The sequence below is a fragment of the Malurus melanocephalus genome, unplaced genomic scaffold, assembly GCF_030028575.1.
Source record: "Malurus melanocephalus ecotype Western Australia unplaced genomic scaffold, MMel_1.1 scaffold_72, whole genome shotgun sequence".
NCBI classification, from domain to species: domain Eukaryota; kingdom Metazoa; phylum Chordata; class Aves; order Passeriformes; family Maluridae; genus Malurus; species Malurus melanocephalus.
This window is the reverse complement of record NW_026623304.1, coordinates 1946365-1959907: the sequence shown is the minus strand read 5'-3', so window position 1 is coordinate 1959907 and position 13543 is coordinate 1946365. Positions and strand designations below refer to the sequence as shown.

The following is a 13543-nucleotide window of genomic DNA, read 5'->3' as shown; positions in this document are numbered from 1 at the left end:
GCACTTCCAAGATGTGGTGCTCCAGCCTTTGGAGCGAGTGGTGACCGTGCTGGGTCCCAGGTGGACCAAGTCGCCCGGCCCGCCTTTCACTGCTCTTTCTCTCTTGGTCTGCGTGGCTGGAACAGGTGCTCCCAGTTTCTCCCAGCTCACCGCCACGGAGGACGCGATGGGGTGGGCTCAGGAGGGCCGGGCGGGGGGCGCATACCCAGCAGGGAGCGTGGCGAGAGCCTGCGCTCCTCCCTCCCGCCCTCCTCCCTCCCKCAGCGCATCCTCCCGCCCCCCGCCCTCGCCTCTCGCCGGCACTCGCCGCCTGCGGGGCTGCCGCCGGGGTGGTGCGAGCAGAGCCGGCCCGCTGCTCTCCTCGGGATGTGCTGAGCAGGGGCAGCTCCCTCGGGCCGCTCCGCGCCTCGCCCGCCGCCTGCCCGCACTGCCCCACGCCCGCTCGGAACGGGTCGGTCGCCGGTGGCGGAGGAGCCCGGCGGTGAGTGCGGGGCAGGGCGGGGCTGGGGCTGGGCTGGGGCTGCGGAGCCGTGCGGGGTGCGCCTGTGTGTGTACGTGGGATTATATAGATGTATAATACCTAAGATAGCTAGCTAGCTGTTTCCTGTTGAACGTCCTCGTGTGGGCACTGGGGAGCGAGGAGAAGCCGGGCGCCGTGTCCGCCGTGTGCCGACGGCGTGTCCGCGGGAGCCCGTGTGTGCCCATATGGTCGCGCCGCTCTGCTTTCCTCGGTAGGTGCCTCGCTGTGTATATGTRTTGATATGTATGTATATGTTTGTGTATGTATATCTGTATGTACACACATGCATATGGGCGCGATGCGTGCTCTCCCCATGCCTGCCTCCCTCCTCTGCAGCATCCCCTGTGTTGTTTGATCCACACCCGCGGTCCCCAGGTGTCACCKCACCTGGTCGCGGCGCTGCCCCGGGGGCGGGCTTGGGGACCCTCGGGTGCCGCGGGCCGGCTCCTGCCTCCCCCCGGCGCTGTGCATAAGGCACCCCCSTCGCCATCCCCAGAGCGGCGGGTACCGTGGGCAGCTTGGCTGGAGCACAAACACTGCCTCTCTTCGCACGCTCGTCACGAGTTAGTAGAAAGCTGCGACAGCCCAGATGCCTTCCTAGACATCCATTCCTCCTACTCAGCCTCTGGCAAAGAAGAGAAGATAACAGGCAGCACTTCTGTCTGTGTGGGTGGAGGGAGAGAAAGGACTACTGATAATGGATTTRTTGAAGGGACACTGATTGTGGGTTTTAATTACTGTTTTGGTGGTTTCGGTGTAGCACATTTCGGGTTGTATAGTTGCCAGAGGACCCTCTTAGTAGCTTYAGTAGAGTGCTTTTGAAATCCTGTGTTCTTGCTTTTGCTTTTTAGTAAAATATTTTCTCGGTTGTGATGTATGCAAGGAACCCATTCAGGAAAACTCMATTTCTAAATGAGTGATGTGGACTGTGTGTAAAGTGCTGGACTAAATGCAGCATTTTTTATTTCCTCCAGTCCTTCTGGGTTGTAATGGCAGGTTCTTCCTACAGGTGAAGATTTGTCATTTGGTTTATGTGGTTTGGTTTTCAGGTTGGTCTGGTTGGTTTTTTAAGTTGCTGGTGTTTCTCTAAGTTGGCTTTTTTTTTCCTCTGGATGAGAGGTGGAGGGCTAAATCTTGCAGTCAGCACATGATCAGAACTGTCCTTTGGAAGAAGTGATGCCTTGATAGGCAAGGAAGGTATTTGTATCAATGAATCCAGTTTYCAGTCAGAACTGCATTACTGGCAGCCTCCGTGTTGGATTCTGTGGGAACAGGATAAAAATAGCTATAAAATATAGCTATTTTATATAGCTATACAATTTGGGAATATAAATAAYATAATTTTAAAGCAATTGTGATCCCATTCAGTTAGAATATTTTTCCCTTTCAGGGGTAAAAAGTTGAAAAATCCTTACTGAAAGTGTACTGTCTTTTTTTTTCTCTAGAGCTGTGTGAAGAAAGTCTTCAGCCATGGATGTGTTCATGAAAGGGCTTTCCAAGGCAAAGGAGGGAGTCGTAGCAGCAGCAGAAAAAACCAAGCAGGGTGTGGCAGAGGCAGCAGGAAAGACGAAAGAGGGAGTCCTCTATGTGGGTAGGTGGGCAGCAGAGATCACACTGCTGGTCAGTGCACCCAGACATTCACAGCTGGATCCTCATCAGATGTATTCTTCTGCAAAAAAAATATGTAATTGCTCATAGGAGACCATTGCAAAAGAAACAAGAGGAAAGTTGTGCCTTCCTGAGCTCCAGTTCTTGAAGCCAAATGTTGGTTCTTGTGTCACGTGCTGTGCTTGCATTGCTGCTCTGCACAGGAGCCACGTGGGTGATGCCATCCTGAAYGAGGTTGTGTCGTAGGAGGTGCCTTATGGTACAGGTCTCTGGCTGGCACTCCATTCCAGGAGTTTGCTAGGTCAAGGCTGAAAGACTGGTAAAAAAATGTAGAAGCTGAAGGGGAAGGTAGCTTCACAGCATTCTATAGACCACATGGGGCTTAAATAAGRTTTCAAGAGAAGACACTTGAGAGTTTAGCTCAGGAGCTGAGTAGTAGACATGCTTGGCATGTTGACAGTAACATTTTGTATGGCAAAGTGTAATCTTTGGAAATTAATTTCATGTTCTGTAATGACTATTGCAAATTCATGGCAGGTATTTTCCATGACTTCTCAAGGAAGAGCCTCTACYGTTAATGAGGCAGGGCAGGTAAACCCCAAGGTAGCAAAGCAGTTGTTAAGTGTCTTACTCTAGGCCACACAAATGTTTCATGGAGTGAGAGATAAAATTCTTTCCRGATCCCAGACTGGTACTTTTATGCATGACAGTCATCTTCATTTAGCAAGTATTGGGCTTTAGAGGACTGTCTTGCAAATGCTATCATGAAAAATTCACAGAAAAACAATCTGCCAAGACTATATGAGTAAGTGGTTATTTATAAAAAAAAAATGATTATGGATCTGTTTCTCYTATTCATCAAATAAAGTTAGTCTATAAAAGCATGGAGGGGGGGAAAGATGCCCTTTTCTAGAGATCCTTTCTGTTCTGTTGATTTYGTAGCAGGTCAGTTCTGTAATGGACGCTGTGTGTACCGAGGGAGATGTGCACACATAGCAGAGAGAAGTTAAACAGAGCTGAAAACCAGAGGCATTTCTTTTCAATGGGAGTACCGAGGTCTCTGAAATTCCAGTGCCTTTTTTTGGATTCCCTCTGCCGTTGCAGGCTAGTGCCAGTCTGTAGGAAATTATTTCTGCTCCAGATAATGTGGACTACTCATTTGGAATATGCTTCACTCCTTTTAAGCCATAGCAAAGCTCGGTGCTCTTGCCAACAGGGATGGCAGTCATTTTGAACACTAATTGTAGGATGAATCTATTTTAAAATGAGCGTCTGCTCATTTTCAAGATATCAAAATAGATGTTCTTTCACTGTATATTGTGCTTGATGCTGGAATTATCTTCCAGAGGTAGGGCTATCTTTTATTTTGTTTTCTGGTAGTCCTGACCATCCTTCTGGGATCATTGATTTCTTCATATTAAAAACCTGCATTGTGTGCTAAATTAATCTTCGTGCCTGACCTATTCTCCAGACCATAATAACATTTGAACCTAGTTTGTCTCCCAAAGGCAACAGATTTCCTGTTGTCTTCAGGGGCGCTTTTGCTGAGGTTGAACTTTGGAGGGCAGGCTTGCTATTTTTTTCMAGAATAAGTTGCTGGGGACAGCAGAGCCCTGAGCCTTGATAAGGACCTGTGCATGTGAATGTAGTAATGGTGGAGGATCCTTCTCCCACCAGATGCCCCCTTCTCAGGTGTGTAGTTTGTCATGCAGGTGAAAGAGCCTTTGGTGGGGAGCTGTTTCCAGGAGCTCTGACAGCTCATGTCCAGTGCTTGCACATACCTGCAGGAGGTTTCAACAGAGTCAAGTAGGGTAAGGGGGAAATGAGGAGCAGGATGTTTCTCTGTCTACTTCTGAAACACACCGCAGAGGTGTCTCTTTGCCTGTGCAGCATTACCAAAGGCCAGTGTGATAATCTTTTGTTCTRCAGGCTGATAATGATTGCAGTGCAAAAGGTGGTGAAGCCGCTTCATGAGCAGAGGAGAGGAGCAGCACAATTCATTAGAGCTCCTGAAGACTTCTCACTGCCTTTTTCTATAGTTGGGTTTTCASATTTGAGATTCACAGCGGATTATACTGTGAAAGCTGCCTGACATCTTGCAAAAAATAACCTAACAACACTGGGCTGAGTGGGACCTGTTAATCGTTTTCAGTTTTATAACATTCAGCCTCCCATTGCTGCTGGAGAATTAAGAAGATGCGAAGTCTTTGGTTCAGATCCCCTAGGTGATGTGGTTTCTCACTAAAATCAGTGCAATTTAAGTAAACATGGAAAACATGTTCACCTTTCTGTCCAGGATGCTGYTAGCTATTATGTGAAAGATTATAACCTAATTCTACCTGGTAAGAGTTCTGTTAACCACGGCCGCTCTTTGGGATGGAATGTGGTCATTGTAGTACTTTTATTCTTGTTTTGGTTTTTGTATWTTTTTTTTTTTGSCACAAAGATGGTTTCCYTTGGCAAGRGGTGAAAGTTAGGGCTCTGTGGGAGAGCAGTGTATTGGAGATTAATAGAAGTTTTTTTCCTCTGTCCATGCTGAAGTATCTGCTTTCTTCCCTCAACTACCCTCTTTCCTCCTTTTAAGTACCCAACATCTCTACAATACAGTCTGCAATGTGTTTTTATGCTTTCAAGTGTTGGGGTTTTTTTCCCCTTAAATTCCTCTGCTCATGGGCTTCAGCATTGGCCAGCTGAAATCGGTGGTTCTCTCTTGACTCATTCAAGTCTCTTGACTCATTCAAGCACAGCGTCAGCACCTTTCTTGATGTCACACAATGGTCTGGTCATTGTTTAGAAAGGAGGACTGGGGCTCAGCGGTCCTGTGTGTGCYGTAAATTTAAAACTGGATCTCTCTGTATCCTTCAAGAGCTGTCAGTTGAAGCAGAGAGGAAGTGAGTGGCAGTACTTAATCCTCACTTGCTTTGAAACCACAAACTGAGTAAGAAAGATGTGCTTGCATGCTCTTGGTGTTCAGGATGTCTCCTGAGCTTTGTGTGTGCTTCCATGGAGCTGAAGATTTTGCACAATTGACTCTTGAGTCCATGTTCAGTGCTCAGGAATGGAAGTTTCCAGTCTGGTCATTTTTGGTGTGTCATACACTCGCAGAACAAAGGAATATTTTATTAGCTGCAGGCTGKCTGACACAGTTGTTTACTACTCCCTGTGCTGGCACATGGCCTTAGAGTAGAAGAGTGCAGTCATGACCTATTTGGCAAAGCCATCCAAATTCCTCCACTGCACGCTCTTTTTGTAATGTTTCTTTCTTTCCTTTGGCACCAGAGTAGTCRAGGGACTCAAGGTCTCTCTGATGGAATAATGGGCTTCAGGACTTGGAAGCAAGTGTTTTCCTTGAATGCTGATTGCCCCTTCCCCCAATTTGTGCTTATGTCTCCCTGTCTTTAACCAGCTCTAGCTAAGCAATGTAAATAGTCTGATGGTCTCTCAAGTAGTCCATAAATGAATGTATTTCCARACTGCTGATATGCTCATTCTTTAGGCATAATGACATGATAATAAATGATGAAGAGAGTCTGTGATATTTTTTTATAATTGGAAAAAAGAAAAAAATCTGTTTTGCCTTCTTCCTCTCCTCACACAGATGTGTACTATAGCTAGGAAAAGTAGCATTACCATGCACTGCTATTGCTTCTAAGTGGTTTAGGTCTGAGTCAGGTTCCTTGGCTTTTATTACCCCTACTCTGATTCCTCTGTCCCCCTTGTTATGCAGAGTACAATGAGCAAGACTGTTGGCATTTTGGGAATGCCAGAATCAAAGACAGCCAGTTTCTCCCAGAAACAATGCAGACAAGCAGCTTTTCTTCATGGCCAGCCAGAAGTCATCCTACTGAATTCAGCTGTTGATATTTATAGTTCTGTTCTGGCAGATCCTAATGCGTTTCTAGATGCTGTTGTAGCTGTGATGGCAGAAACAGCTACTTGCATGCAAGTGTGCAGCAGTGGGGCAAGTCCTACTGAGCTCTAACATATGCTGTAGGGTCTGGAACACCAGCTAGCTGGTTGTTTGCCAGCTAATGGATTTGGCTATACATACCCCTGTTCCATATGGGTCTCTGAGCTGAGCTTTTTTAAAGCAAAGCCTGTCTGCCGCTAACAAAAAGAAACCAGTGTTTCTGTGCAAGTTGTGGTTGTAGCAGTGATTTGGGCCACTGAAGTAAGAATCTGCTTGCAATAGATCCCTCTGGAGATGTGTGCATTGCACAGGTCCTCAGGGAGTTCTGTTGTAGCATCCATCTCTCACCAGCCTTAGGGAATTGAGTACTTGCTAATTCCCAGGTTTCCAGGCTTGGCTTGCAAACAATCAGTTCAACAGCATGAACGAGATATTAGCCTGGTCTAACTGCTTTTTAAAGCATGTGCTTAATATTAGGTATTCCAATAGTCTCACTGTAAGCCTGTCTTGGTGTTTGGTCTCTTTCTAGAAGTCAGTGGAACCCTCACCGCTTGAATTACAGCATGTGCTTTGCTTCTTCAAGTCTCRTGGTGGTACAAAATCGAGAACCAAAGTCCTAAAACAAGTCCTTACACATAAACATTTTGCATATAATGAAACTTCTGACTATTTAATGGTAAATGTTTTTCAGTGAGAGAAAACAAGCTTTTTTTAAAGAGAAAATTGGAATAAAGAGGGGAAAAGTCTTCTCAGCTGTTTAACCTCATCATTAGCTAAGTAAAGGAACATTTCATTTTACTTGCTGCAATACTTTTTCCCTTGTATTTATCATGTATTATTGTTCTGCTTGTGTTCATGGAGAACAGCCTTTTCAATCACGTAATCAATCTAATAGKGCCAGAACTACATGGCTAAAATTTCATAAATTTGCACTAGTATCAAGTAGGACATATTGATGAGTGAGCTTATATTGTATTTCAGTGTTTAATTTCATTATTGTAAAGAATTTTGGGCAAAAGTTTGCTTTCTTCTAATTTTTTTTCTGCTCATGTATTTTCTTCTGTTATGTTAGAAAAGTCTGAAGTATAAGTTATAATGTCTCAAATTCTGAATGACAGCAAATAAATTGCATTACAAATAAGGTCATTTCTATGTTGGTAAGAAAAATAAAATGTCATCCCATCTCTGGCAGACTAGGTAAGATGATTAACTAGGAGCCATAAACTCTTTTAATTGCACATTGTTAAGCATCATAGTCCACAGATGGATACTAATCCTTGAAATGTAGCCAAATTATGGAACTTGACAAGGGCAARTAGAGGGCTGGTAGGGAAAAAGACATCGAGTTATGTTTTAGACAGCAGTATGTGCTAATTTGTTTCTCTTTCCAGTAAAGACAAAGGAGATTGTTTCCTTTCGTGCACCATGGTCAAAAATAATGGATTTTTTTTTTTCACGGGTGTTGCAGAAATCACTTCGGTCTTCATCGTGGCAGTTACATTCTTAGACAGTTTTGGACACGTTCCAGGTTTCTGCCTGCAAATCATGTCTGAGTTGTCCATGTGCCTGTGGCCATGAGGACCCTGGATGCAGCAGACCTTGGGTGTGACCTGGGGTGCATTTTTATGTTRAAATCCTATCTACTGCCTAAAATTTCTCTTAGTTGATGTCTAAATCTGGCTAGCACTTCCAGCTCTCTGTGAATTTAACCTCTAGCTCTTTCTATAGTTTGGCAGTGGTTGTAAACCCCTCCAAACCAACACCTGGCAGAGATGAAATTGTAAGGATCTTCTGGGAACTGTGGCTCAGAGCTTCTCCCAATGCATGCATGAGGCTCCTCAGGATGTTAACATGGTTTCTGTGCAGAGKCATCCATGTGAGTTTGCCAGGTGGGGGCTGACACAGCTGTTAAGAAAATGGCAAGGAAGTCAGTAGGTACAAGAAATAAACTGCAGAAGTGTTTGCAGAGTTGCTCACCTTTCCACAGTCAATATACATCCATKCAGTTGTTCTTTACTAATCGTTTTGCCTCTTCCCTTAGATTGAATTTCTCTTTAATTTCTTTTAATAACCATAGAAAATACCATGTGCAACTGCATGTAATCTATATATTAATCCCTCTTTATCATCTGTCTAGTCTTTACCAGTACYTAAGAATATGCATTTTCAACCTACTGTTTTTCTTTGTTTAGGTTCCAGGACCAAGGAAGGAGTTGTTCATGGTGTCACAACAGGTAAGATAATTATCTCTTGATTTCAGCTTCTTTCCTGCATGTGATTGACCAATCATCTAGCTGTTAAAAATTCTGGGTTTTTTTTAGAGCACTACAACTTATGAAAGATAGAGAAGCATAGGAAAATTGAGAGATCTRGCTGGGTAGGGAGGTTAAAGGGAAATGGCTTGCAGGAAAGARACAAATTTCAGAGCTTTGATTTGAATTTGTCACAGTTAAGACTGTTCAGATTTTTATTTTTGACTAATCTCACAGCAGCAAGAGCACTTTCAAACTTGGAATTTAGTACCAGGCATGTATATTCACAATAGCATTTCTACACCAAAAAAGAGTAAATTTGCATTTTAAATTGATTTGCAGGGATCATTTTAGGTATGAACTGAAACCAGTAACCAATAATYTGTTTTAAGGGGCAAAATGAATGGAAGTCTTTGATATCTACAGCGTGCAGACAAGCCTTAGCTGACCATAAGGTATTGAATAAAATGTATAATTTTCTGCTGTAGAATGTGTGAGTTCTGGAGATGTGAAGAGAATGCATGGTCAAGAAATTTAAGTTGTTTTCCCCCTAACAAATTAGGAAACAAATAAGATTGTAGAAAAGGATTTCTTTTTCCTTAGTGTACAACCAGTTTATCATTCACATGTGCTCACATAAGACAATGCAAAGAGTAAATATGGTACACAAACAAATGTCAGTACTTAATACATAACCCACATAAATGGTTGAAAAGTCAGTCAAGAGTATTTCTGGTAGCAAAACGGAGCAGAATATGTAGGATAGTCCTTCAGAGTTTAGCCTCAGGCTGAGCATGCATGCTGTTGTTATGAGATTTGAAATCTCAGCTTGTTAGACCTCAATTAAGAGGAATATTCAGAGGGATCATTACTATGACCAGCAGAGGATTGGAGTAGAATGAGATTTGGGGCACGTATATCTAATATAATCATGGATGTGGGTGCAGCAAGTGGCAGCACTAGGAAGCAAGTTAATAGAGGTGATGTTCACCAAGCTGGGATGTGATAGRATCAAAGTCAAGGGCATTTGCACACGTATGAAACGTGCTGAAGCACTGGGACTYTAATGGGCTCCTCAGTGGGGCACTTCTCTTCCTCCTACTGAAAGAAACCACTGATCTCAAATGCTGTACCTCTCTTTGTGTGACTGCAATATGCTTAGTGAGACAGGAAATTTTCAGTAGGTGAATAGAATTTTTAACAGGTTTGAAAATATGTTAAATTTTGTTCTGGAAGGTACAAAACAGTCTGTAAAACCAAACATAAGGAGAATGCATCTGTTACGTGCTGCGCTTATGGACAAAATTTGAAAAAAGTTACTGCTTGATTTTAGGCAAAACAGTAGCTGCTTCTCACACACTTTAGATGACACAAGTGAAACATCCAAAACTTGGGAATTATGGGTTCTGTGCCACAGTTTTCTTCCTTATGGCCTATCAGACTGGTTGAGATGAGTTTGGCTGTTGAATGAAAATGGAAAATGAACAGGGAGTGTGCAGGTTGAAATGTGGCAGTGAGAAGAGTTCCAGCAAAAACTGGAGAGCATGGTTTCAAAAATGAAAAGTGTATGGACTTGTTAGTGTAAGTACAAGAGGAATTGCTTGGACATATTTTAAGAATAAAAAAATAAAAACAAGTTGGTAAATAGTTGTTTTGGGAAGCAGAGAAGGTAGATAAAAACAGATTTGGGTTCACTGTAGTGATTCTATGAGGTATAACATGAAAACACTCAGAGATGCTAGTGAAGTTGCTGTAGAAATCAGATCAATTTAAATCAATGTGGTTAAAGTTGATGTGACAAAAAAGCCTTTTAAGTCGCTTGTGAAGACCTACTTGTCTCTTTTCATATGACTGGAAGTTCCMAAGTTGTGGAGGTCTTATGATATTAATTCTCCAGTGCATCATGGGAAACCTGAGGTGAAATAAACATTTTATTATGTAAATAAAAATGGTTCAAGAGGTTGSAGACAGTCAGATACAAACTGGAATCACTGATCAAAATCAGTGTGCTCACAGTTGAGCAGGCTTTTCTTACTGAGTTCCAAAATCTTGATAGTTTTGCTATTRAATAAGTTGTGGTTTAACCCCCCATGCTGGTGAAAGGGCTAAAAAACCCCTAAAATGCACTTTTCAGTCAATTACTTTCCAAACCCAGAATTGCTAGACTGAGGTGTTTCTTGCTTTAAATGTGACCTGATTGTACCAGGTTTAGTGACATCAAGATACTATGAAATGAGGATTCCAGGCTGTGATTCACGGGAATGTGGTGAGTGTGTTGTCAGGTCAACCTTCCTCAGAACTCCTGAAGATTAAACAGCTTTGCTTATTGTTTTTTTARGGTGTTTGTGTTCAGTCTTGCCTTCCTAATTAGCATGCCTACTGACCTTTGACTATAAATGGAGGATTCATCCATCTTGCTTATCTCCTAAGTGTCCAGGAAAGAAACAGTATCGACGATATTTAGATTTTATCTCCTGATATTCCAAATAAAGTGCTATTTGTAAATAAATCAGGGCCAAAAAGCCCTTAGTCCTTCAATCACATCTCCGTTTTCTGAAACTGAATGAAGACACAKTAGTGACAGTTATGAGCTGTAGTCAGGTGTTCTGTTTAGTTCTTTTGTCTGATCATTCTTGTTCTTCTTAATATTTTTAGTCAGTGGTATTCCTGCTCTGTAACTCCRTCAGGTATCTTACAGAAAATGGCAYAAATTAAAGAACCMCCAATATATTTATGACATCTTTGTAAATTAATTCTTCAACTACTTAAGACAAACTTACTGTTTGAAATACATACTCAAAAATATATTTGGTACAGTAAGAGTAAGTTCATTAATATAGAGAAATTTTGTGGTTTTAATCTGCTTTTATTGTTCAAGGTTGAGAGCAACTAGTTGCTRTTTGGAATTGCTGCAAAGGTTTTACATTGATACCATATGTTACCCAGCTGTCTGTAATGAGTAGGGAAAAGACAACTTCAGTGCTAACACTTCTTGCACAGTGCTATGATCAGTATTAGAACTTAAAGTTGGTCTTGGTGTGGTCATTGTACACTGTCCCAGGGTCATTTAATGGAATGGACATTCTGTCTGCCTAGAYAGAAGAAGTAATCAGGCCATGGCACAGCAGAGCTCTGCAGAAGCTGATTTACTCTTTTTTCTCAACACTGATGCAAAGCAGACATCAATTTTAGAAAAACTTAATGGCTTAAGATCATTAAACAACCTGGTATTCTGATAATTTTAATAATTTGGAATCAACCCCCTGCATTCTGGACTGATTTGTTTGTGCACACTTAATGCTTTCCCCGTTCCYACTTCCAGTAAGCAATAAATTAGATGAGACTGGAAACCTATTTTGGTTTTTCTTCTGTCACTGGGGTTTCAGAGCTGGAGGGTCACYAGGCTGGAGCTCATTATCAGACTCATTCTGGTAATGATGCTGGTGTTTAGTTATTCCTTGGAGACAGGGAAGGAGACTCTCCTTACTATGATTACTTCTGCCAATTTGTGCTGTTTATATAGTTTGCTGAATTTGTCTTTGTGGCTCCGATTTCTGAAGCAGTGTGTGAGAGATATTCCATGGTAACTCCCATGTCACCTCTCTTATGCTACGTCTGTGTGCTGGTTTGGGCTGGGATGGAGACAATTTTCTTTATAGTACCTTGTATGGGATATGGGACTGGTTAGAATTTGTGCTGGACCCAGTGTTGATCACATAGGGATGTTTTAGTTATTGCTGAGCAGGGCTTACATATCGAGGCTATTCCTGCTTCTCTCTTCACCCCACCAGTGAGGAGGCTGGGGGTTCACGAGGAATTGAGGGAAGACTCAGCCAGGACAGCTGACACCCGTTGACCAGAGGGATATTCTACAGCATATGGCATCACACTGAACAATAAAACTATGGGGAAGGTTGGTGGGGGTCATCTGCATTGGGATTGGCTGGGCATCAGTTGGTTGGTGATGAGCAATTGCTTTAATTTGCATCACCTGTGGGGTTTATATCTCTTTCTCACTTTGTTATTTTCCTTTTTATTACAATGTTTATACTATTATTGTTTTATTTAAATTAAATAATACTTAGTTGTCTCGGTTTGGAGACAATGTTTTCAGAGAAAAACGTTACAGAGAAACATTTCCTCTGAAATGAAAATAAATTTGATAATTTTTTTCCCCACCAACAAGAAAGAGATGCTGGGCAAAAAGTGAAGAGAAAAAAGGTAGTTTATTAACAAACACAGTGCCCACAGGACACAGATAAAGAGTAACCATTAGATATTCAAGAAGCCGAGGAGCACAGCTGCCTCCTCCGGCTCGCCACGTGGCGCAGACAAAAATGGCGACTCCTGTCTCCGGGAAAAGAAACGAAAAGAAAAAAAAACCATGTGGCCATTCCTGTAACAGTGGCAAAAGAAAACCCAAAAACCTGTACCACAGTCCTTTCTTCCCTGTGGACGGCTCAGAGGGCTTGGTGTGTTTCTGCTGCCAGCCCGGTTCGCTTCCGAAATCCCGGACGAGATCGAGTCGCGCGGCTTTTCTCCCGGCTGGATTGCTCCAGGAGCAGAATCGCAGGAGACGCAGAGGGGATCTGTCCAAGGAAAAGCCGCCGAAGCCAACAAACCCGAGCCAGCCGAAACTGCAACACTGTAACTCCGCTGCACTCTGCGAGCAAAAGGACTCCCACGGCGAGAAGCAGAGCGAGAGCCGAGCTCCAAAGCCCCAGCTGCGTGGCAGCACCAGGTTTAAACAGCCCGCGCTGCCTTCCCAACATCTCCTGCTCTTTCTTCCGCGTTACATTTAAAAGTACAAACACCTTTTGGGCGTATATGCCAACAGAAAAGGAATACAGAACAGAACTAGCACAAAAATCAACCCAAGACATTAGTCCACGAGTTTTCTTACTTTTGCCCCTCCAATTCTCTTCCCCGCCCATCCTACTGGAGGATCTAGTGAATGAGCAGCTGTGTGTTGCTTAGCTGCCAACTAGGGTTAAACCATGGCTGTCTCAAATAGAAGTAATGTTATAGCAAATCTTATACTCCTTTTTCCCCTACTTTCATCAGTATCTTGTCGCTGTGCTGGTAACAGTGTTAGCGGCCTGATTCTTTCCTTTTTCATTTGAGTTTGGATGTACTGAGCCTTTCCTAGRGTAATGTGTTTCTGGGAGGAGGAAATGTAATTCAGACGTGCCTTCCCAAAATACATTAACAGTGGGAACAGCAGCCACTGGATGGTTACTCTTGGTYGGTGGT

The 13543-nt window shown here is 43.0% G+C and overlaps 1 protein-coding gene across 2 annotated transcripts in view; it reads left to right on the top strand.

The window, feature by feature from the left end:
- Positions 1-360: 360 nt before the first annotated feature.
- The window catches only part of SNCA (synuclein alpha), a 63989-nt gene continuing 50806 nt past the window's right edge, over positions 361-13543 (top strand). The window contains exons 1-3 of one of the 2 annotated variants that reach the window (XM_057366847.1): positions 361-481; positions 1966-2111; positions 8231-8272. In XM_057366847.1, the coding sequence (XP_057222830.1) occupies positions 1991-2111; positions 8231-8272 (163 nt within the window). In that variant the 5' untranslated portion in view covers positions 361-481; positions 1966-1990. Of the gene's footprint in view, positions 482-670; positions 732-1965; positions 2112-8230; positions 8273-13543 lie in introns of those variants that run through there. The other variant, XM_057366848.1, reaches the window with a different exon arrangement.